Source organism: Podarcis gaigeae (genome assembly GCF_964106915.1).
Source record: "Podarcis gaigeae genome assembly, chromosome: 6".
Lineage (NCBI taxonomy): Eukaryota > Metazoa > Chordata > Lepidosauria > Squamata > Lacertidae > Podarcis > Podarcis gaigeae.
Window position 1 is genome coordinate 41,217,517 of NC_139682.1, and position 24,987 is coordinate 41,242,503.

Sequence of the window (24,987 nt, forward strand, 5' to 3'; positions counted from 1 at the left end):
CTAGTGCCAGATTCCCTAATCCAAATGCACCCAAAGTCCAGTTATCTTCCTCCATAAAAAGAGAGAGGAGCAGGAGCCTTGAAGCTGCTCACTGACAACACATAGACAGCAAAACTGAGTAGGCACGAAGAGGGCATTGGCTTTAGTCTTATCTACCATAGTGAGAAATCCAATCATAGAACTGTAGAGTTGGAAGGGATCCCAAGGGCCATCTAGTCCAACCCCTTGCAATGCAAGAATCTTTTTGCCCAACGTAGGACTCGAACCCACAACCCTGAGATATATAGTATTTCTGTTTAAATGATGGTCATTTTTTCCACATTTGCACATACATATAAATAGGGGGTTGTATGCAGATCTGTGACCTCTTTTTTCCTTTCTCTGTTGTCATGAGTGGTTGTCCTACTGCTTCCCAAAGTGGCCAGCTACCGTATTTTTCGCCCTATAGGATACACTTTTCCCCCTCCAAAAATGAAGGGGAAATGTGTGTGCGTCCTATGGGACGAATGCAGTCTTTCGCTGAAGCCTGGAGAGGGAGAGGGGCCGGTGCGCACCGACCCCTCTTGCTCTCCAGGGTTCAGGAACCTATCCCCCCAGCCCGGCAAGCTCCGGGAGCTTTATTCCCCCCCCCCCAAAAAAAGTGCGTCCTATGGGCCGGTGCATCCTATAGGGCGAAAAATACAGTAACTATTACTCAGAAGCTCATAGGTAGACCACGAAAGCAGCAGGCCTCCCCTGATGTTTGTTCCCAGCAACTGATATTTCATGGCATACTGCTTCTGAACCTAGAGGGTCTGGGAGATCAGCAGAGCAGCACCAGAACCTGCCTATTGGTTCCAGTGGCGTGGTGGCTAAGGTGTTGGACTAGGATCTGGGAGACCAAGGTTCAAATCCCCACTCAACCACGAAGCTCACTGGGTGACCTTGGGCCAGTCATTGCCTCTCAGCAGAATTTAATTTACAGGGTGGTTGTAAGGATAAAATGGGGAGGGAGAAAGTCATGCATGGTCACCTTGAAGCTCCTTGAAGGAAAAGTGGGAATATAAATGTAATAGGTATAGAAATAAATAAAAGACCTGCTCTTCGCCAGAACATACATAAGTGCAATACCGTTGGTTGAATCTAATACAGTCACTGCATGAATGGAACAGATTTAGAGGAATAGTGGAGAGGAGAGTAAGAGGAAGTCCAACTGCATGATCCAAAGTTGCTTTGCGAGTGCAATGACTTTGTTGGATGCAACCTAATTAAAGCAATGATTTAAAATAAAATAAAAACCACCACCCATCACCTCAAAACAATAATTACATGCCACACATTACAAGGAGGACATGATAATGATAGTATGCCTCTGAATCTCATGCGGCAAGAGTGCTATTGCACAAAGAACTTACTTATGGGCCTCCCAGAAGCATCTGTTTAGCCACTGTGAGAACAGAGGGCAGGACTAGATAGGCTTTTGACCTGATCTAGCAGAGCACTTTTATGTGTTAATATAATTAACCCCAAGCCTTGATATATAATAAAACTGCATCCTATTCAATCATGAGTGAGTCAATAACAGCCTTCAAAGCATGAAACGTGACTCAATTTCCAAACAATGCAAATGAAAATTTTAGACAAATTACCAATGTGTACTGCTAGTGACAAAAGTGTAGGAGTCTGTTTCCGTGTACTGCACACATATACAGAGATATTTTACATATATGTAGAGGCAGACACCTAAACCTTCTGTCCCTTTGGATAATCTAATTTATTGTTCTGGCTAAATAACTGACCTAATTAAAAATAATAATTGTAAAATGGACTTCAAGGTACATATTTAAATGTGTTTTTATTGGAACAGCTTGCAGGGCTTGCTCTCAAGGCCCAAACTCATGACAACTTTTGACACGGTAAAGTCACCGTGAAGTGATCTTATGGCAGCAATTTCATGGTTTATGTGTCTACACTCTCATGTAACAACAGTAAATAATTATAATGGCAAAGCAGAAAAAATTCAAAAGGCAGAATTTGACCCAACCTAGTAAATACTGATTTTTACCACTGGGGGGCAGACAAACAAAATATTGTATTTATGACATGAAACCAACATTGGTAAATAATGATAAAGATGGTGGTGGTGGTGGTGTTTGCTCTGGGTAATTACCACATCAAAAGAAAGATTCCGGCCATAGATACAACCTTCAGTTCAAAAAAATCACTGTTTCAGTAAGCCCCTCCCCCATGACTTAAAGGTGAAAGCACTTTGCCGTTCCTGTACAAACGAGAGTCTTGGTTGAAAAGAAATGAAGTGTGTGTGTGTGTTTATTATTAAATTAATAACCCATCTTTCACCCCAAAGCTGTCCTTTTTTCCTTTTTTTTATCTCAACAACAACCCTATGAGGTAGATCAGTAGAGATAGAGGTAGAGATTGTGGTTGGTCCAAAGACACACAGCAAGTTTCATGACTGGATGGAGATTTGAACCCTGGCCTCCCAACTTCTAGTCCAGCACTTTAACCACTACACCACACTGGGCCCAAATGTAGCTAACGTGAGTCCTAGATAAGTCCCACCGAACCCAATGCGACAAGTCAGTTGCAACTAACTCAAGACCCACTGCTTCCAATGGAACTTAGTCAAGACAAGTGGGACCTGTCACAAAATGTTTCATTGTGGATTGCTCCTGTTCAAAGTGCCAGCCAGCTAGCCAGCCATGTCTTCATCTTCTTCCAGGATACTCCATTACACCAACAACTAAGTTTTCCAGTTCTCTCCCCAACAGATAGCATTAGCATTCTATGCCCCCTGAACACGATAAATTCTCACTGGGCTTTGGGGGAGGGTTGCTCCCTTGTTTCCCCCCCTGAACCTACTGATACCTCCTTTTTGTGCACAGGTGATGTCATCTGGGCACTCACTGTTGAAGTATTATTATTATTATTATTGGAATCATCCAACATTTGCTTTGCAAATGGCAGATGGCTGGCATAGAATGACTGTTGCTCAAATCCAAGACAGACAGAAGCTAAAGTGAAGTAATGCTTCACTTGTCTGAGAATATTATCTTATTCAGCAAACCCATTCCGCCAGGGAAAGGGCTCTAGCCTTCACAGCAGGGCTCCCTCTTCTCCTCCTGCTGCACGCCCCCTACACCTCACCCAAATCTCCTCTGGAGGGTAGAGAGGCACCACACCATAGCTGCAAGCTGCAGAACCATGAAAGCACACATACACACAACTGCCCATGTAATTCAATGTGGGAAAGGATGTGTATCACCACCAGCTAGGAATGGCAAGCCTATTCCAGTTTGTATGTTCTCTTGTTGGTTATTGCTTCTCATGGATAACGCCTCCATTTGGCTTGAAGTCTACACGCTGGTGCCTGCTTTGGACCAGTGTGATACATTTAATAAGGTAAAGGGACCCCTGACCATTAGGTCCAGTCGTGGCCGACTCTGGGGTTGTGGTGCTCATCTCGCTTTATTGGCCGAGGGAGCCAGCGTACAGCTTCCGGGTCATGTGGCCAGCATGGCTAAGCCACTTCTGCCGAACCAGAGCAGCGCATGGAAACATCGTTTACCTTCCCGCCGGAGCGGTACCTATTTATCTACTTGCACTTTGACGTGCTTTTGAACTGCTAGGTGGGCAGGAGCAGGGACCGAGCAACAGGAGCTCATCCCATCGCAGGGATTCGAACCACCAACCTTCTGATCGGCAAGTCCTAGGCTCCGTGGTTTAACCCACAGCACCACCTGCATCCCTTACACATCACCACAAAAAGAAGAAATGATTAATCAAAAAAGAGGACATAGATCTGAATAAAATTTCCATAAGCTTATTTATATGCCTAGATGCAACGAACACTACAATTTAAACAGTAATGCAATACATTTCACCATAGTGGGGTAGACTGTGAGCAGATGACCTGTGTGCTTGCTCAGTCGACCCTCCATGTGCTCACTGTAGATGGGGAACTTCAGGGCCTCTGCTCGCTCTCCATGCAGTGATTCTCTTTCTTTAAGCCAGACTTCAGGCCAACTGAACAGTTTATAACCAGTATGAGGTTGGCTACAGTTCTTGAAGCAAAATCAAATGTGACCTGAAATGGTGCATGTGTCTGCGCTCGCACGCATGCTTTCCTTTACCCTCCTTAAATGTCACCTCAAACAGAAATGAAAGAAACTGCACACATCTGCCATCTGAAGTCCTGAGGAATTGTGACCTTTATATCTAATTAATTTACTTGTTTAACTCACACAAATCCACTTGGAAAAACTGGTTCTTCAAGATCCATGTGCTATTCCTCCTGAAAGGTTATTAAACATCACTGAACATTTACATGTCTCGAAATCCCACATACAGGTTTAGCAAAGTATTGTTTAAGGATTATTTATGTAATGTAATTTTTGCCCACATGATCTCACGAAAGTGACCCCAAGGCAGGGTGTAGTAAAATATTAAACCATAACATGAATATAAAAGACCATCAAACTAGCATCTGGTACAACACAGTATCATAATCGTGATTATGGCACAATTCTGTGTGAGCACCACAACAAGTGCAGGAGGCAAAAAGAAAGAGTTGCCAGCAAGCATGAAGTGTTGCAAAGGGTCCACTTACAAACACTGTGTTATCATAAGGGCGGCATAATGATAAAGTTAACATTTAGCATAAGTTATAGAGCACATCACTCCATGCACCAAATGTTTGAGCATGCAAGAAAAGGACTGAAACCCACAATAGCAAACCAGACAGTGGCTGATAAATGATTTTACAGGGCGGTCACTAATCATGTCATTCCAGAGCCCAAGCTGGTACTGTTCATGCTGCCTGACAGCAAATATATTCAGGTAACCCGTAGGGGACTTGGCTCACCTTGACAATGACCTTCTAAGACTGAAAGGCAATAGCTTATTCTCCCGCAGGACACACATTTCAAGCATACTATGCAAGAGCTCTGACACTGGACATACTAATCTTCACGGGTAAAAAAGGGCAAATGTCAAATCCACCCACTCCAGCTATCCCACAAGGCGAGACGTTAATGTCTCCTGACAGAAGTAGGCTTCTAATCTTCAGAGACGTCGAACCCTGAAACAGTCTCTCCAGAATGGTGCCAGAGACAAAGACGGTAAATGGTTTTAAAACTAAGCTGAACACAGTTAACTATAGGTATTCAATACTGCATTTTAATTTAGAGTTATCCAAGTACCATTCTGGGGATGATTTTCCTTTGCTATCCCTTCAGGTTTTGAAGTGCACAGCGAAGCAAGGAAAGGAGATCACCTATTAGGTTAGGAAATTTGTTTGCACATTTGTGCCAAATTCACAATATATTTGCAAGTTGATGGACTGCTGATAATTAACATAACTGGCACATTATTTTAACCAACATGGCAGATGTCAAATTGCAGATGGTGAAAAGACTGCATTTCTGCAACATTCTATTCCAAAATCAAACCACTCAAATGTGAAAAAGGTTAAGTCAGCTTCTGCAAAATCTTTGTGGAAACTGAAAATGTATAATGATACATTGAGTTCCCTTTTAGTCCACTGCAAGCCCTTCAGCATTTTAGTTTTTACCATCTGGTTTATAATGTTTATTGCTGCAACAATAGGACTAGAAACTTGCTACTTTTGTTTCCAAATGGAAGTTGGGCTTCTTGTGGGGTGCAAAACAAAATACTTATATATGTAATTATGTTGAAAAGCTTTGGCTCCAGGCCAAGGAGCAACAACACATTTGTGGATCCTTGTTATTTGGCTCCTAGTTCCGGATTCTAGTCTTCCTGCTATGCAGTGTTGAACCTTGCTTGAACTTCCTGTGATGTTGACATTGGACTCTTGCATGATTCGGTCATGTTTGAACCTAGACTAAATCTCTGTGTTTGAGCTTAATGTGTTTGAAACATACTGCATCTGCAACCCTGCCCTCATTGGTGAGTCCTTTGGGGAAGGTTCGTATCTCCTGCAATTGGGACCCTAGCACCTGAGGGCATTTCCTGGAGCATGACATCCTGCTTCACCGCCATCCCAACAAAAATCCCACCCCCGCTCGCCAATGCTTCTATTAGGCCCAGAAAAAAGCTTCCATTGGTACCAATGGGACTTGCTAATGGTGCATTTAGCATCCTGTCTAATGTGGCTCTCAGTTCCCACCTTAACAGTGTCAGGAAGCAGGGTGAACAGCTATACTGCTACTATGCTGGAGAGTTGTCTGAGCCCATGATTTAACTGCAGGGGAGATTTTCCCAGCACCTTACAATGCAAAACATTCATAGTTATGTAAAAGAACAGGACCTATACAGTCACGCTTAGATAAGGAAAGCAACGCTGTTCTCACTCTGGGCTTGGAGGGAGCCTGACTTGCACTTCACCAAGGACTAAATTATATTCTGTTACACTCAGCAAAATGTGCAAGAGAAGAATACACCCAAAACACAGCAAAAAATCTGCTAGCTTAAAACATTCAGGTCTTCATTTATTACAAAGACAGAATGCCTGTAAACACAAGAAAAAGAAAAATGAGAGAGTTAAAGGGTTCTGGGAGAGTATATATAACGAAATGAAGAAAATTCTGAGATACACCTTTGTTAAAAAACCAGAGGCCTTTTTGTTGGGATTGGTAGGAAGGGAGATAAAGAGGGAAGATTACAAGCTGTTCCAGTACGCAACAACGGCAGCAAGAGTCTTATTGGCTAAAAACTGGAAATCAGAGGGTCTACCGACAATCGAGGATTGGAGATCAAAACTATTAGAATATGCGGAGATGGATAGGATGACAGGGAAAATCAGATATTTAAAGGATCAGAGGTTTACTAAAGATTGGGAAAATTTCACGAACTATCTGGAAGATCTAAGCGATGGACAGATAACTCTAGTGGGTTTTAAAGGAGCTCTGTAAAAAGTAAAGGGTACTGTCTAAAGAGAAACGGGAGAACTAGGATGAATAATGGCATTACAAACTAAGAACTGCGAAATTACAAAAAAGATTAGTATGGATGATTTGTGGAAAGGTTGAAGGAAGTCACATTTAAAAATCTGTGAAAGTAATAATTGAATCTGTATATCTTAATTTTGTATTTTGAATTATGTAAACTAATAAAAATCATGCATTGAAGAAAAAAAGAAGAAAAATGAGAGCCAAGGCTGTCATTTACTAAGTTTTCACTCAGAAGACTGCACTAAATCTTTATAAAGAAAAAATACAGTGATGGTTGGTGTGTTAAAGTTTGGACAGTGACTGCATAAGGCAGAGGTAGGGAGCCAGTCTCCCTCCAAATGTTTCTGGAATACAACTCTATTTCTGACCATTGGAAGTGAGGAGAGCATTGGGTCCCAACCTGTGCCACCCCGCCAGCTGCTACTGCAGAAGGTCCCATGTACAACCTCTGGCATTTCCTATTCAAGCAGATCAGAGAGCAGGTGGCAAGAAAGGCTCTAGTGTGAGATGCTGGGGGAATGATGCTGGTGGCCAGAGGAGACAGTGCTGGGCTGGATAGATGGACAGTCTGGCCTGGTATAAGGCAGCTTCCTATGAAAATTAAGATGGTCACTGCCACTGGGCAGCAGCCAAGAGGAAGGAGGACCATAACAGAAGGAAACACAAGGTTACAGAGACTCAGGGGCTGCTATGTCAACAGGAGCCTGCAGCCCACAACCAAACTTCAGGAAGTCCACAACCAAACATCATGCAACCCATCCAGCTCTTCAGAGTAATGGAAGCGGGTGAGGAAGCAGAGAGAGATGGGGTGACACAGAGGAAGATCAAGGGATAACAGAGAGAGTAATGCAATATTGTGCACTTCTACTACTTTTGGCTGCCGCTCCACTCTCCATCAGATGTGTGCCCACCTGCAGTTCTAACTCCTGGTTGCCTTTTCCAATGAGTTAAATGGACCTTCATAGGAAAAAGGTCCTCCATCTTTTCTTTAAACTATCCCCACTCCTAGCAAAATTAGCAGGCATGTAAAAATGGGAATATTTGTTTGCTTTCTAGAAGCACTTTGCCTCAAGCTGGCAACAAAAGTTCACTTTGTGGAATCACTCAATGCTTCATGCCCAGATCTTCACTCTAAGGATTCTGCAAGGTGCATATTTTTAGTTGCAGAAATCCCAAATGAACTTGTGGCCTGCTATTAGCAATGTGTTTTTAATCTCTGGGAGATGCTACTGGGAAAAATTGGGATATGTCACTACATCTGGGAGAAGGTTGCCAAAAAATTATATTGACAGCAGATCAGTAAAAGCTTGGCCAGCAGTTAGAAACCAATTCTCAATTCTCCCTTTAGTAAAGTGAAGGGGTTTGCATTTATTTATGACACTGAATTTATTATGAACTCAGGCATCCTGTTGCTGAGCTTATAACTGTTGCCCATCCAATCTTAGGCAGAATTAGGTCATCCATCTGCTGTTGTGTCTTGCCAGGACTTTTTCCTAGTCCACCTCTGCTCTAAAAGGCTTGCTCATCACCAGATGATTTGAACTTTTATTTGGATAAAGGTATGTACGCAACCCTGCACTCTCTCCTCCCCAATCACAGGAGAACAGATTCTTTCCTGCTAAGGATCCAGCAGAACAATTAAAGTCTGAATGTTTTGCAACAAAGAGGGTGCATATTTTTACAACAGCACCTTTGTTATTAAATTAACAGATCAAACCCAGCTTTAACCAAGGAGCTATTGATACAATGCTGAAATAAAGAGATCTATGAATGAAGGTCCAGGTTCAGTTCCCGATATGTCAGTTAAAAGGGCACCCTGGGCAGAATTTAACAAAAGGAGTTGTATGAATGAGCCTCCGTGGGATTCCACTTTTGGAGAAAATGGATGCATGAATAGTCCCATGCTTCTGCTTTCCAGTGCAAAGTTTAATATGCTGAAAGCAGACCTATGCATCTCTTGAATGCTGACACGTGGATTTTAAGTGCTTTGCTGGTCATGAGCTTTTGGCAAATGCCTGATCCTGCCACCCCCTGGAGCTGGCTGCATGGAGGGAGACTTGTCAGTCCTGTCCACTTCTGCAGCACATGCATCTCAAAATGCAAGCTACAACTTGCGGCAGAAAGTAGGAATGCAGACTTACTTGTTCACTCTCATCATTGTGAGCTGTAAAACAGGGATGGGGAACCTATGGCCCTCCAAATGTTGCTGGAGTGCCATCACCATCATCACTGACCTTTGAAGCTGAACAACATCTGGAGAGGCATGGTTTCTCCATCCCTGTTATAAAGTGTTAAACAGCCGTGTGTCAGACTTCTTTCCATTCTTTCCCACTGTTACCTATTCTGATCCAAGTGGTTCCCAAACTTTCTCCCCCACAGACCACTTGAAAGATGCAGAATAACCACTTAACGATTTTTCTGCCTATTGTAGCATTTATAATCCACCATGCTAAATGCTGCATGGTTTTTAAGTGTATTCTTATTGCTTGTTTTATTTCTTATGTTGTATTACGGTTTGAATTAATTAAAAACCAATATGGATATTCAGTGTAATGGATGTGCTCTCTCCCATCTTCAACCACAAATCTACTGACATGGACCACCTGAGTGAAGCTCTTGGACCACTGGTGATCTATGGGCTGTGGTCTGAGAACCCCTGAAATAGATGATAAATAACATGGGCAACAAGACAGTACCCTGTGGGACACAGGGGGACAGAGCAGAAGTCCCACAATGCACCCTCTGGTTGAAGTATTGAAGGTAGGAGTCAAACCACCGAAACTTGCCCCCCCCCCACCCAATGTCCCAATCAAGTGAGCCCCTCCAGATGGATACCATAGTGAATGGTATTAAAAGTCACCAATCTGGTCTAGGAGAATCAACAGGGTAGCATTCCTCCTGCCTCTCAATAAAGTTAATCAGTAAGACCAACCAAGGCTGTTTCAGTATCAAATTCAAGCCTCAAACTAGATGGAAATGAGTCCAGATGATTGGCTTCATACAGATATGTATTCAGCTAGCCATTCACCATCCTCTCTGTTACCTTGCCTATGAAAGGAACATTCACAACTGGGTAGTAGTTATCCAATATCTCAAGTTCAGAAACTTCAAATTTATATACAAATTTGATGATGATGATGATGATGATGATATCTGCCCAGGAGAGTAATTCTGAGAAAAATCATACAAAGGTCCAGTGATAAATCTTTAGGATACACATATCACACATGTAAAAAGGGACTACATCTAATCCAAGCACTGTAACTCCTGCCTTGGTAACATTTCTACCTACTAACTGGTTTATCAACCAGTTACTAGGATTAATGCTGTGCTGGGATAGTATACCAACTATTCGCTCAAGGTGTTAGATTATTATTGGAAGAAGTTCTGTGCTTAATACTTTGTGAAGTATTGATTATAAGAGTTGTATTAACATAGGAGAGAATAAAGCGTTAAAAGGGCATTTTGTATTTGTCTGCTCTCGGAGCTATAGAAAGGAGACTACAGGTGATAACTGGCTGCTTTATAACGTCTATGTTTGGTTTGGTTGAAGGATTCATTTCAACTATATACAAAATCTTGCTTGAAGCTTCCTCAGGAGGTTTTAGGGCAGCACTACTAGTTCCACTGCCAAGCCTATGGCACACTGTACGGGGTTGCAACTCTGACGCAGTGAACTGAGCAAAACAGAAGGTGAGGGGTGGGGGGAGCGCTGAATTTTGGCCTCACACAGGGCGCCACTGAAAACTGAAATACCAAAGTATGCCCCTGGCTTCATTTAAGTGCAATCTAGATCAATAAACTTGGTGAGAGCAGAATTAGGATATGGTAACCAATGATGAAATTTGGAGGAAAAACTAGTCCAAAGCTACCGGTACCTTAAAGTCCTTATCTGTGCAAATTAGGAAGCTGTATTTGAAGTTGGTCCATGGGTGGTACTTAATTTATTTATTTCATAAAATTGACTGGAAACCAAAACCTCAACAAAGTATACAAAAAGATAAAACAAAACAAAAAAACTTTTGAACAATATTTTAAAACATACAAATAGTTAAAATCATAAAACAGATTAAAATTTACAACTTTGTGAGCATCTGGGTAGGGTTGTCTAAACAAGAATGTTTTCAGCATGCGCCAAAGAAAATACAGTGAAGGTACTTGCTTGATATCAAAAGACAGAGTTCCAAAATGTCAAGACAGTTCTCTTTTGTGTGTGAGATTTGTCCCCTCTGTGTTAGAAGGGGTGTGGAATTATAGGCTCCTATCAACACCTGTGGTGGAACTGCCCCAAATTTGGGGGCAGTTTGGGGGGGGGGTGACAGGTTTTGCTGAAATTGTTCTCCTTACTGATCAGCTGGTCCCATTATCTCCATAGCTACCTTTCTAAAATGTTTTTAGATATTACAAATCAGGAACTCATCACACAATTCTTGGTAGGTCCTCTGCTACCAGAATTACATTTTGGAAAACTTTTAATTTATGCAATCTTTCTTTTTTGTATAGTAAAGTAGGACACTTAACCCTACTGGGGGGTGAGGAGTAACACGAATTTAAGGTAGCCAGAGGACAAAGCACACATGGTGCATTTTTCACAATACAGTATGGTTCTATCTCTTATACAAACAAAACAGAATATAACCAACTCGTTCTTCGAGTGTATTCAAGTATTTGGTTACGACATATAACCCTAGTCTCAGCCAGGGAGATAATTATTTATTATTATATTTACATATGTCTTTGCTTTTCTTACTCTGCTCTGTATTGTAAAATATATTGCTTATTTATTGTTTTATGTTTGCTTGAAATAAAAATGCAAACAGCATTCCTTTTTAGTTCCATCAGGCATTTGAACCATGAAATTATGAAAAATTGCAAAATCAAATATAATCAATATTCAGTCATTAATAGATTGGCTACCCTGATATTAAAAATTGGGCCTGGGTGAATGGCTGCGCTTTTGGTAATTCAGCTCTTCTTTTTAGCTTGTGTAAACTAACACAGTTCTTCTGAAGACAATGAGTTACAGCCATCTGTGTTTCCTGCTTCACGACATTATTGTTTCATACTATAAAATGGAGAACCCAGATGCTTCTTCATTTTTGCAAAGCATGGCAAAAAAAAAAAGAAAGGAAAAGGAAAACACCACACATACTAAGTGCAATTATTGCTAAGTGCTAATTGTTATTACTGACCATTATGTTATCAACGGAGGAGAACATTTTTTCATGCATTAGCATAAAATGGGTTTCTGAAAAAACACACCCATTTTGGTCTCTTATCTTGTTCTTTTCAAGAAAAAGGGATAATAAATAATTAGCATTCCATATCCCTTCTGGTCATAGTTTGTTCCGTGTTCCAGTTAAATACTGGAATTGGAAGGAAATTGTTCCTTTTGTTTTTCTTTGATGCCACTGCTATTCCTAGTACATTAAGTCTAGCACACCACTATTTGAAATTTCCTGATACTCCCTAAAATGCCATTTGTGCCTCTCCCCTTCCAAGAAGCAATAAAAGGTCTGCAGTGAAACTTACTCCTCTACAGCAGCGCACTCTAATCTATATATTCCATCACCTGTGGATGCTCTTGCTCTCTGGACTTAGTACAGCCAAAGAAAAAGCATCCCAGGGGAGTGAGCAGGGGCCATTTTCTGACTGTAAATGTCTTTAATCCTATAAGAGGAGATGAACATTCCTTGTTGATCTCCTTAGTGGCTGCTGCAATGGGTGACTGCTGTGTATTCAACAGGTTATGTTCAGGGCACTAAGTCCTGCTTCAGCATGCTCAACAAAGACCCACTGTAGCCAAATTGCTTCAGTTGCTGCAGCCTGAATAGTAAGAGAGGCCTCTACTGATCAGCCTAACACAAGGAGAATTACACTGACGCAAACTGTGGTAAGTGTGGTTGTATTATATTAAGCAGGACTGACATTATACAGGTCAATCTATTTGCCCCTCCTGTCCACAGCTCTGGCTGGCAGTGGCTCTCTAGGGTCTCAGGGAGAGAGGCCTTTCCCATTACCTGCTGCTTGATCCTTTTAACTGCAGGTGCAAGGAACTGAACCAGGGGCTTTCTGCACCCAAAGCAGGTGTTCTGCCCTTGCATCCAATTTGGAAGCTGCAGCTAGTGCAAAATGTAGCTGCTAGAAGGCTCAAGGGGGAATTCACCTCTGCACGTGTTACAACGGTGATGCAAAGTCTGCACTGGCTGGCTATTAGCTACCAAGCCAGGTTCATGATTTTGCTGTTCACATTTTAAAGCCCTAAATGATTTGGGATCAGTGGGCTTAGCGAACTGTTTTCCGTGGTACAGACCAAGTCAAAATTTAAGTGTCTCCAAGGAAACCTTGCTGGTTGTTCTACAACCAACAAATTGTCACCTGGTGACAACATGGAAGAGGGCTTTCTCAGTGGTCACACTCACACTTTCTCCAGAGGCAGCAGTAACTAGTTTTAAACATTTTTTAAATACAAATATGTTTACCCAAACTTTCCTGGACTTTGTTACCTAATTTTGCAACTTTCTACTTTTTATGCACAGTTTAGTTTTACCTATGAGATATAGTTTTAGTCAGCTACTTAAAAGTTCTATTCAATTGTTGTATATTTATATGTATTTCTGTTGATTTTTGAAAGTTATATTTTAAGTGAACAACTTGAAGACTACTTTTTCCATTAAACATTTGATCACTAAATAAATAGGCAATTCTTCCTATTGCCTTCCAAGCTGCCTCTGTAGAATTATTTCTATTAGAACAGCAGCAAGGATCTCCTGTTGAGGTCAAGCGAAAAGGAGCTTGCTGCCATGCAATTTTAGGAAAAAGTCCACAGATATTACAATCATATCTAAGATCAGCCTTCACTGATGCCTTCCAGATGTTTTGGACTACAACTCTCATAAACACCAGTCAACATACGTAGTCCAAAATACTTGGAGGTTACCTAGCTGGTGAAGGTTGCCTAACATTGTGACATAATAGTGACCAAACCAAAAAGCAACAGGAGCAATTTTCTTCCACTATATAAATGTTTTTTTCCTGCTTGGTTGTCTGGAGGGGAGTCTTACTTTCCAAAGGTGACTAAATCACTATGTAGAAGTCTACAAAAACATAGTATTAGAACTTCCACTTGAGTGTAACCTTTTGCACTCTTTGTCTATACACTTAAAACTGCTTTACCAAACAGGTTAATAAATATCACTCTATTTTTACAGAAGCAAAGTGACTCAACAGCACACACACGAGGAGGCAGCTGTGAATGCTGGGAAATTCCTGAACCGCAAGCCAATAAACCATTCATACAGATTATATTCATCACACAACGCTTAACGCATAGTACTGCTCAGAAGAGCTGTTTTGCATAATGTGTCTGTGTCATAGCTGTGTATAAAAGTTCTATTTTATCACTGATAAAGATTTCTTCAGATGCATTTTGCAACCACATAAAGATTTACATGGCTACATTGTAAGGGAAAAGGAAGCTTTGAATTGTATCGTGCAATGGATATATATAAGTGTTGGTTCACCCCAATGGCCCATTAAGATCCAGCATCGTACCTGTGACCATGTACAATATTAAAGGTTTGGGAGAAACCAAAGAACAAGATACAACCATTATCACAGAACGAATGATTTCCCGACACTCACACTTGGCTTCTAGCAAGCCTGAGACGAAGCTGCATGCCGGAACCATTTTGGCAAAGAAATAAACATGTGAAATGTCCCTGTTATGCTATTGGCTGTTACGACACCTAACGGTATTATGCCAAAGGCATACAACTGGGCATAAACTGAAACACACAGAGAACAAATAACAGTAAGCCATAGTTCTTATGGAACAGCCACTGGGCAAAATCTGAAACTAGATACTATTAAGAGCGCAATCAAATGTGCTAGATACTATTAAGAGCACAATATGTCAACCAAAGAATAAGCCCAACTGAATTCAACAGGACTCACTTCTAGGCCTGGAGTCCAAATGCATTTATAATAAAAATGATTGTGCAACACAGGTGTTCAAAAAAATCGTTGAATCTGATTGAATCAACACTGTCTGCACCAGTGCTGGGGTGCATTACAAAAAAAATTATCTGTATAACAGGAACATGGCAAAGATGACTTAAAGGTGGACCAATATTATTTATATGAGTGTAAGGAATTCTCACACCAGGAACTTGCCAGGCAAGTTGGCTAGTGTTACCATTTGGTAAACATTGGGTTGACTGACATGCCTTCAAAAAGACAGCTCATAAATGCGACACCTGTAATATTTTTGCAGCTGTCAATAATTTAAACGTCTGCCAGTTGGAAACTGGAATGTGCGTTCCAAGCAGCAATAAAACAAAACAAAGGAAAATATGCCTTCTCTTCTTTTTCTTTCAAAAGGGAGATAGGCCTACCAAAGCTTACCTTTAAATCAGGAGGCTTACTCCGGGTAACAGGATGGGGCGGAGGGTTTGGATTGGAGGCAGCCAAATCTGACAGGGCGGCAGCTGAATCCCCAGCCTTGGCATCCATGGTGGACAGGACAGGGGCATCTTCAGCCCCAGCAGAGTCTTCGTCTGATTGCTGCAGCTCATCCGATTTGCACCTCTTCATGCTGGGTGAGAGGTCGGGCTTGCCTTTCTGCTTCTTGAAAGCATTTACAGATGAAAAACAGGGGGAAAGAGATGGGGAAGGGGGAGAGAGAGAGAGAGAGGAGAGAAGAGGACCAGACATGCTTGATCACCACTGAAGACTGAAGTTCATTTCACCTGTGAGATGCAGGGAGCCAGACAGGCCATAGGGAGGAGCTGGGGAGAAGATGCCTCCATCCAAACTCACTGCATTGGGTAGAAGCAGGAGTGGAACCACCACCATTACCAGTAGCACCACTACCCCCTCCCCCAAATTAAAACTTTGGCTGCAGCCACATCTGCAAAAGGCAGTGGCTGGAATTTGATGGGGCGCGTGTGCAGATGCCATGGATTGATACTCACCCCCTCCCTCCTTCTCTCCCTCCTGGCAATGCTACTCACTGTTTAGGAAAGCAAACGAGCGCCTCGGCTCTCCGCGCCGCCTTGCAGGGCTGCAAATTCCCATCCGATGAGTGCATGTCTTCTCCCTTTCATTCAATGTCCAGGACAGCTGCTCTCTGTCTGCCTTGCTATCTCCCAGCCAGCCAGCCGCCGGCCGACCCACCCTCTCCCTCTCTCACTCTGAGAACCCACTTTACGCCGCTCCTGCCCAGGCTCAAGAGCAAATCCCTCAGCCTAACCCACCCATCTAAGCCAGCCGGCTTGATAGTCTGACTGACAGCCGGGCAGGGCCAATCAGAGCCCGAGCCCGATCTGGAGAGCGGCAGGAGGCAGACCCCGCCGGGCACTTTCCAGGCTTGGTTGGCCGGTGCCCCTCCGCTTTCCCCGCCTCGCCCCCGTGCCGGCCCCCGCCCGCTTCCCGGGAGCTGTCGATGGGGGAATGGTGCTGCACAGGGCTGCGGCTTTGCAGTGCAGGCAGCCGCCGTCCTCGCAGCGTTGCGGAGGCTGGGAGTGGGGCGGGGGGGGGGGGAAGCCGGTGGTTGTATTGGCGAGGCGCTTCCGCCGTGCGTAGGGACTCCTCGGAGGACCCCCGCCCGGCGCTGCTTGTGGGAACGTGGCGAACGGTCTCCGTGATGCATCAGGAGGAGGAGAAGCGCCACCTCTCCCATTGCCATGGGAACTCCTCCCACCACCTCGCTCCTGGCCGGGGGCTGGTTTTGCCTTTAATCCGTCAGCAGGTTCCACCCAAGGACTACGCTGCAGCTTCATCAACTTGATTTCCTTCCTACTATTATTATTATTACAATTGCCATTATTACCGTTGTTGTTGTGTCTGTGCCTTTCTGATACGCAGACATCATCGATGTTTTCGATTCCCGAGGACACACAGATTCCAAGTGTTTTCTCTTTCTCCCCCCTTTCTTTTCTTCTTCGTCTTTTCCTCCTTTAGGAAAGGATGGAAGCCTATTTGCTAAACTTGTTTTTCAGCCTTACACAGGCCTCTAACTCGCACTCTTTCATTTTGTCTGGAGACTGCCGCTTTCGACATCTCTTTCTTTCTCTGTCAGACTGCGATGTACCAGAATCTGTGCAGAACAGAGACTCGTCCCCCAGACTTTGTCAAAACCACACAATATTTGGCCTTTGCAAAAGGAAAAAAAGGAAAATCTTATTTGTACCCTGTGCTCACCCCCACCAACAAGAAGCTCAAGGCAGCATACATGGGTTTCCTCCCACTAGTGGACAAGGGTGGATATTCCTTTCTTTAAAAGCTGGGCAGTCTGTGATGTATTGTAGCCTCTCTATGATGTACTTCCTACAATCTCCCACTTTGTCTTTGATCCAGCCTATACAATCCTAAAAGAAAAATGTAATATGCAAAGGAGGCCTAAAATAAGAAAGCAGGTGGCCACTGTCAACAATATGTGACTCGGTGTTCTGTCTGTAAGTAACATCCTCTTGGAATTATGTTACCCTTTCATTTGCCTCTTTGTTATTTGACATATATCGGTGTTTGTTGGTGTATATAATTTGAAACACAATGATACTCCATTTCCATATTGTTATACATTTGTAGGACATCAAAGGCCACATCTGAATCCAGTGATGAGAAAGGCATTTGCTGCTTCGGCAACAAGATCCTTGGGTACCAGGCAGTCTTGTTCTGCTCCTAAGAATGATGATAACCTTTGCTGACCCTAAATTTGTGAATTGCTATAACTATAGGTCTGCCTTTTAAAATGCTCACAAGCTTTGTGATCCAGGCAGAAAATGGTAGCATGCTATAATCAATAACTTCAGACTATCGTTTGAGGCTGATGATGAGTTCAGAACAGAAGACCAAGTCTAGTACTCCCACACTATCTTTTTAATCTTGTTTAAGCCCTATGGGCTGCTGTGCTAAACTACACATTCTAGAAAAATGCAATATAATTCAATGAAGTAAGTTTAGAGTAGGTGGCTTGAGAACCACAGCCTTGATTATGTGATGAGCCACTGTGCAGAACTGGGGTGAAGGGCATTTATGATGTGGCATTGGCAATAAATGCCATTTCCTTGCAGAGTTGTGACCCACCATGGTATGTAATTGCATAATTAGCTGTTCAGGTCACCACACCACTGTAGTAGTTCAATACTAATGCTACACTGAAAACAGCCATTTTGACCAAATATGGTATAGTGGCATTTTGACCACTGCAAAGTCAAATGTGTTAGTGTAAACTTATTTATCCAAGGTTTGGAAAAATAGACATTTATTATAGGAGTGTAACTGAAAAGAAAAATAGCAGGATGGACTTGCCGCACTCGCTAATCAAATACAATACATCTATGGCTCTGCCCAGTGCAGTCACTCTCGCCATCCCTGCATCAGAATGTCTGGCTATCTCTGATCTGCGTATGTGAGGCTTCCACCCTTATTGTAGTCCATACAGGAAGATAGACTGCTAATATTTTCAGAAGATCCAAACCTTCACCATGAAAACCATTAAATGCTAAATCCATGGGATCCTAGTTCTGTAAATATGTGCATGTATTTATTTTTATTTATTTTTCAATGGTACTGTGCCATATTGGCTCCACAGAACCAACCACACACAAAAACCTAGTGCATAAATAATTTAAATCAGACTGCTTTGATATTAGTCCCATGAAAGTCATTGAAACAAATTTAATTGGTCTGTGAACGGCCATCACTGTAAAGTGATTCAATCAAGGCTGGTCCCACCACACACCAAGGCTGTTTCAGAAGAGAATCAAAAGAGATAAAGGGAGGAATGTCTGGATGGGGTAGCAAAACATTTTGCAATTAAAAAATGTATTTTTATTATCATTATTATTAGATTGTATTTGGCTGCCCATCAATATAAGTGCCTAGGCAGTGTGCAAAATGCAATATATTAAAATAAAATAATTAAAAATATATCAGTAAAAATGACATAAAAGCAGCAGAGACAGAGTAAAACATTTTACAACTCAGTTGGCACAATGACAATGCAATGGAGAATATATTCTTTGGTGCCTTCACAGCCACTACGTAGGCCCAATGATAAGCCCTCACCAACATTTTGTTGCACTCGACTAGAGTTTTCCTTCACTCACATTTAAGCCATCTTCTAGCTTGTTTCCTTGTCTAAGCACTGGAGTATATCAGGGAGCCAAGTGGGCTCCATGAAGCAGGAGAGGGTGCTTAGCAGCGATCATATCAATGGCCTGAGCCATCCAAATGTTCCAGCAGTCGGCCAGGGCTTCAGCAGGAGCGTCAGTCATATCAGCTGGGAAATTCTCAGCTTATCTTACTTATTTTTCCCCTGAAGTGGAAGTCCAAGTGCTTTTGGCAGCAATTTGATCGGGGGGAAACTAATTAAGGGCTTCATATCATCCTGTGGCCATAATATGAGGTTTCAGTGCTTTCACATAAATTGATTGATTCACTGAGAAAACTGCTTCAACAGACCACAGAATGACCTGTTTCATCCAAAGGAAAGAGCTCTGATGAAAATGAACCGCGATGGATACATAAGCTCCTCTCATCTTATTTTAAAGCATTTCCTGTTTCTGAGTAGTGCAACTTATGTCAGCACAGAACAGATGTGTTCTAGTAGGTGGTCTCATTGGCTTGACTATTTCTGTAAAGAGTTATTTTTACATGCATAGCTCTAATATAGCTTTATAAGCATATTCATTAGTCTGCATGAAGGCTGAAGCCTTAATGTGCCTGCTGCATAATTCACTTTTAAATTTAAGGCATTGAGACAGCAGGGTACTTTACCAGGTTGCTAGAGATAACCTCCTATGAAAGGGCCTTGGGGACATTCACTTCATTAAATTTAATACAAAAGGCTCCTGCTTGGAGCTCCTTAGCATTGATTTTGTTATACAGGAAAAATCTAGGGCAATTGTACAGGCAAGTGTCGATAATACCTGGCCTCCTGTTTTGTTTTGTTTTTCTGGAGTGCTTGACCTCACCTACATCCATGTTTGCCAGTGATAAACTATTTTCATATCCCATAAAACTGATCTAAGGTGCCCCACTGAGGATTAACTAGTTGTTATTAATCTAAATGATCAGCTATGGGGAAGAAGTAGGGTGTTATAGAATGTGATTTTACCCTCTCCCAGCCCTATGACCAAATACATCTGAGGGCAATATCACTCAACAGAACATTCCCTCTCAGATCATGCAGCTGTCCCAGTAGGTAAAACCCATTTAGATCCCTCATCTATTTCGGCATACCGATTTTCTTTCAATCTCCATACATATAAAGATTCAGGGAAGGAGAAAGAAAAGTCACACAGATAGTGTTTCTTAAGTTTATATTATGTAATCATTTGGGAACTGCCAAATTCGTTCCCTATACTGTAGCAGGGTTTCCTAAACTTGTGTCTCCAGCTGTTTTGGGGCTACAATTCCCATCATCCCTGACCATTGGTCTGGTTAGCTAAGGATGATGGGAATTGTAGTCCAACAACAGTTGGAGACCCAAGTTTGGGAAACCCTGTAGGTATGCAAACAATATCCAGTTGGATTCCTTTCCTACATGCCATAAATTTAACAAGAGGAACAGATGGGCAAATGAGACACATCTGCCACCAAGAGAGTCTAGGGATTGCAAGCATGTCTGTTTTCAAGAGGACACGTACCTACGGAGTCTTAGCTAAACAGCTCCAAACCCTGCATGCCCTTGGGTGAAACACTCTGAGGTCCAAACAAGAGCTCTCAATTCAACAGAGAGTTAAGCACTTACTGGTATACAGTGAATCTTAAGCATACTTACTCGGAGATAAGTCCCTCTGAGTTCAATAGGAATTACTACTAAATGTGTTTTGGATTTAAATCTTAAATCAATGGGCCCAAGTGTTCTTAACTTGTGTTGTGTTTTAAATGGTTTTATTCAGTACCTTCATATGATAGCTTTCCAGACTGAAGCAAAATTCTACCCATTGTCAGCTCTTTAGGTCTCAGAGAAAAAAAATATGTGCTTTTAGATTATAACGAAAGATGGCAGACTACCTAAAACTTTTTTTGAAATGACTGACAATGTGGACTTAATTGACATATGGAGGGTTAAGAACCCCCTAGGAAAAGAAGGAACTTTCTTTTCTGAAGCTCATCTGACATGGACACGAATCGACCAAATATGGATAACTAGAGCAGTGTTTCCCAACCTTGTGCCTCCAGATGTTTTTGGCCTACAACTCCCATCATCCCTGACCACTGGTCTTGCTAGCTAGGGATGATGGGAGTTGTAGGCCAAAAACATCTGGAGGCACAAGGTTGGGAAACACTGAACTAGAGGACTGGCACCCAAGACTAGAAAGGTGGAAATCTGCCCAAAAACCTGCTCCGACCATAACGCTTTGAAAATGGAACTGAGACTAAATACAACCGGATCCTTTAGATGGAAAATGAATGACACCTTACTAAGGGATGAGAAGATTGTTAAGAAGGCCCAAAAAACTTTAAAGGACTATTTTGAGATAAATTTAAATACCACTGTGGAAAAAAGAACAATCTGGGACGCAAGTAAAGCAGTCATGAGAGGGTTTCTAATACAACAAAATACGATCAAGAAAAAGTTCTGGAATGAAAAGAAGGAGAAGATATTGGAAAAAATAAGAGATGGAGAGAAAAAATTAAGATCCAAGCCCAAGTCGAAGGAAGTGCTGAGAGAAGTGAAATTTTTCCAAGCACAATATTTGAAATTGATAAATCAAGAGGTGGAATGGAAAATTAAACAAATGAAACAAAGATCTTTTGAATCAGCAAATAAGTGTGGGAAACTGCTAGCATGGCAGTTGAAAAAGAGACAAAAACTCAATACAGTTACAAATCTAGAGGGAGGGAGAATGGTTCAGAAGGGAGAATGGTTCAGAAACCCGAGGAAATTAGAAAGTGCTTCCAGAGATATTTCAAAGAACTTTATTCACAAGGGCCGCAGAAAGATTCGGAGGTGGATCAATTTCTTAAAACTAACGGATTACAGAAAATACCTCAGGAAATGAGAACAACCCTGAATAGTAATATCACACAGCAAGAAATTGAAAGTGCCATTCAGAACCTTCAATTAGGCAAATCTCCAGGCCCCGATGGACTTACCTCCAAATATTATAAGGTTTTGAAGGACTATTTGATATAACCTTTGTTGGAGGTCTGTAACCAGATTATGGAGGGGAGGAAGGCACCGGAAACGTGGAAAGAAGCTTTCATCACATTGATACCTAAACTAGAAACTGAAAAGACCCAGCTTAAGAACTACCGCCCCATCTCACTCCTAAATGTGGATTACAAAATTTTTGCGGACATTTTGGCAAGTAGGTTTAAAAAAGTGCTTAATGAAGTGATCCATAAGGACCAGGCCGGCTTTCTCCCCGGTAGGCATTTGTTTGACAACACAAGAAACATTATCGACATTCTGGAACTTCTACAAACAAATCTTAACACTAGAGCGGTGTTAATCTTTATTGATGCGGAGAAAGCCTTCGACAATATCTCTTGGATGTTTATGAAGAGAAACTTGGAAGGGATGGGAGTGGGGCGGGGGTTTGAAAATGGAATAGAAGCAATATATTCAGAACAAAAAGTCAAATTGATAGTAAACAATGTGGTGACAGAGGAGTTTAAAATTGAAAAAAGGACACGGCAGGGGTGCCTTCTATCCCCCCTATTGTTTATTTCAGTCCTGGAGGTACTATTGAACATGATTAGAAAGGACCGGTTGGTACAGGGAATTGAGGTCGGAGTGAAACAATATAAACTGAAAGCATTCGCAGATGACCTGGTATTAACACTACAGGAGCCAGTCTCTAGTACTAAAAGAGTGTTAGAATTAATTTCTGACTTTGGTCGGGTGGCAGGATTTAAGTTGAACAAGCAAAAAAACTAAGGTTCTAGCAAAAAATTTGACAACTTCAGAAACAGATGAGTTCCTGAAAGAAACAGAATTAAATGTGGTTAAAAAAGTAAAATACCTAGGGGTGTATCTGACCTCCAAAAATCTGAATTTGTTTAAGGATAACTACAAGAAATGTTGGTCAGAAATCAAAAGAGATTTGGAAACATGGTCAAGATTGAAACTTTCCTTGTTGGGCCGAATAGCAGCTATAAAGATGAATGTACTGCCGAAAATGTTATTTTTGTTTCAGGCCCTACAGATCGTGGACAAGGTGGAATGTTTTGGAAATGGCAGAAGGATATTTCCAAGTTTGTTTGGCAGGGCAAAAAGCCCCGAATAAAGTTTAAAATATTAACTGATGCGAAAGAAAGAGGGGGATTTGCCCTGCCAGACTTGAGGTTATATTATGAATCTGCAGCCTTCTGCTGGTTGAAAGACTGGATTTTACTGGAAAACACTGATGTCCTAGATCTGGAAGGGTTTGACAATGCTTTTGGGTGGCATGCGTATTTGTGGTATGACAAGGTTAAAGTGCACAAACTGTTTAAAAACCACATTGTCAGAAGAGCAATTTTGATGGTCTGGACAAAATATAAAGACTTATTGGAGAGTAAGACTCCGAGGTGGCTCTCACCGGTGGAGGCCAAGGCACATAAGAGACTTAACATGGAGGCCAATTGGCCTAAATATGGGGAAAAAATTGAAAAAATTGGAGACAATTGGAGGTTGCAGAGCTTGGAAAAGCTAAAAAACAAGGTGCGAGATTGGTTGCACTATGCACAAATTCAAGAGGTTTTTAAAGTGGACAAGAAGGTTGGATTCCAGGTGGAAAAATCGAAACTAGAGACAGAACTGTTAGAGCCAAAAAATAAACTACTTTCGAGAATGTATAATTTGCTGCTTAAATGGAATACTCAGGATGAGACAGTCAAATCCGCCATGATAAAGTGGGCGCAGGATTTGGGGCATAACATTATGTTTGAAGACTGGGAAAGGTTATGGAACACCGGAATGAAATTTACGGCATGTAGTGCCTTGAAGGAAAACATTATGAAAATGATATACTGGTGGTACATGACCCCAGTCAAGCTTGCTAAAATATATCACCTGTCTGATAATAAATGTTGGAAATGTAAAGAGGTGGAAGGGACATTCTTTCACCTCTGGTGGACCTGCCCGAAAGTGAAGGCCTTTTGGGAGATGATTCATAATGAACTAAAAAAGGTACTTAGATTTACCTTACCTAAGAAACCGGAGGCCTTCCTCCTGGGCATGGTGGACCAGAGAGTGCTTAAGAAAGATAGAACTTTTTTTATGTACGCCACTCCAGCAGCAAGGATCCTGATTGCAAAGCATTGGAAGACACAAGATCTACCCACACTGGAGGAATGGCACACGCAGTTGATGGACTATATGGAACTGGCCGAAATGACTGGCAGAATCCGAGACTTGGGAGAAGAAACAATTGAGGAGGACTGGAAAAAATTTAAGGACTATTTGAAAAAACATTATAAGCTGTATGAATGTTAAAAAATGCACCTTTTAGGAAATTCTAGCTTCAGCAATGTTAAACTAAAGAAATGGAAATTAAGGTACAAGAAGTCAGAGGTAGAATAATGAAACAACTTTATTGTGTTTAAATGAAAATGTACATGATTTGGGTTATAACACATTTGAAATTGGGTAACATGATAAAATGAAGGATACAACAAGTATTGAAATAAGTTAACAAATTGCTGATGTTCTGTATTACAGAGAATGCAGGGTTGGGAGGATGCGGGGAAGTCCAGTAGATTTGGAAAAAAGAACATGAAAATTTGTAACCTTTCTATTTTATTCTTATAATCTGTTCTCTATTCTTTTTTCTGTATTTCATAAACTCAATAAAAAATATGATTAAAAAAAATAGATTATAATGTAGAGGCTTCACAAACAATATGATAAAAAGCATTGAACAATAAGTGCCTCTTACTGAGAGTATTTATACCAAGTATCACTAGCTACTTAAATGGGAACGCAAAGGAAACAAAATACTGATATTTCTTGAAGGCTGTGTACAAACTATACATTCAAAGCACATTCAAAACACATTCTTCCCCTCAAAAAATTCTGGACAGTGTAGTTTACTTCCCACAGAGTTACAATTCCCAG

The 24,987-nt window shown here is 41.6% G+C and overlaps 1 protein-coding gene across 3 annotated transcripts in view; it reads right to left on the bottom strand.

Moving 5' to 3' along the window:
• TMCC2 (transmembrane and coiled-coil domain family 2) overlaps positions 1-17,546 on the bottom strand; it is a 95,274-nt gene extending 77,728 nt beyond the window's left edge. Inside the window, exons 1-2 of one of the 3 annotated variants that reach the window (XM_083745484.1) lie at positions 15,944-17,546; positions 15,336-15,554 (exon numbers count right to left, since the gene is read on the bottom strand). In XM_083745484.1, coding sequence (XP_083601610.1) covers positions 15,336-15,524 — 189 coding nt within the window. In that variant the 5' untranslated portion in view covers positions 15,525-15,554; positions 15,944-17,546. Of the gene's footprint in view, positions 1-15,335; positions 15,558-15,943 lie in introns of all 3 variants that reach the window. The other 2 variants (XM_083745479.1, XM_083745485.1) reach the window with 2 other exon arrangements.
• Between the last annotated feature and the right edge of the window lie 7,441 nt (positions 17,547-24,987).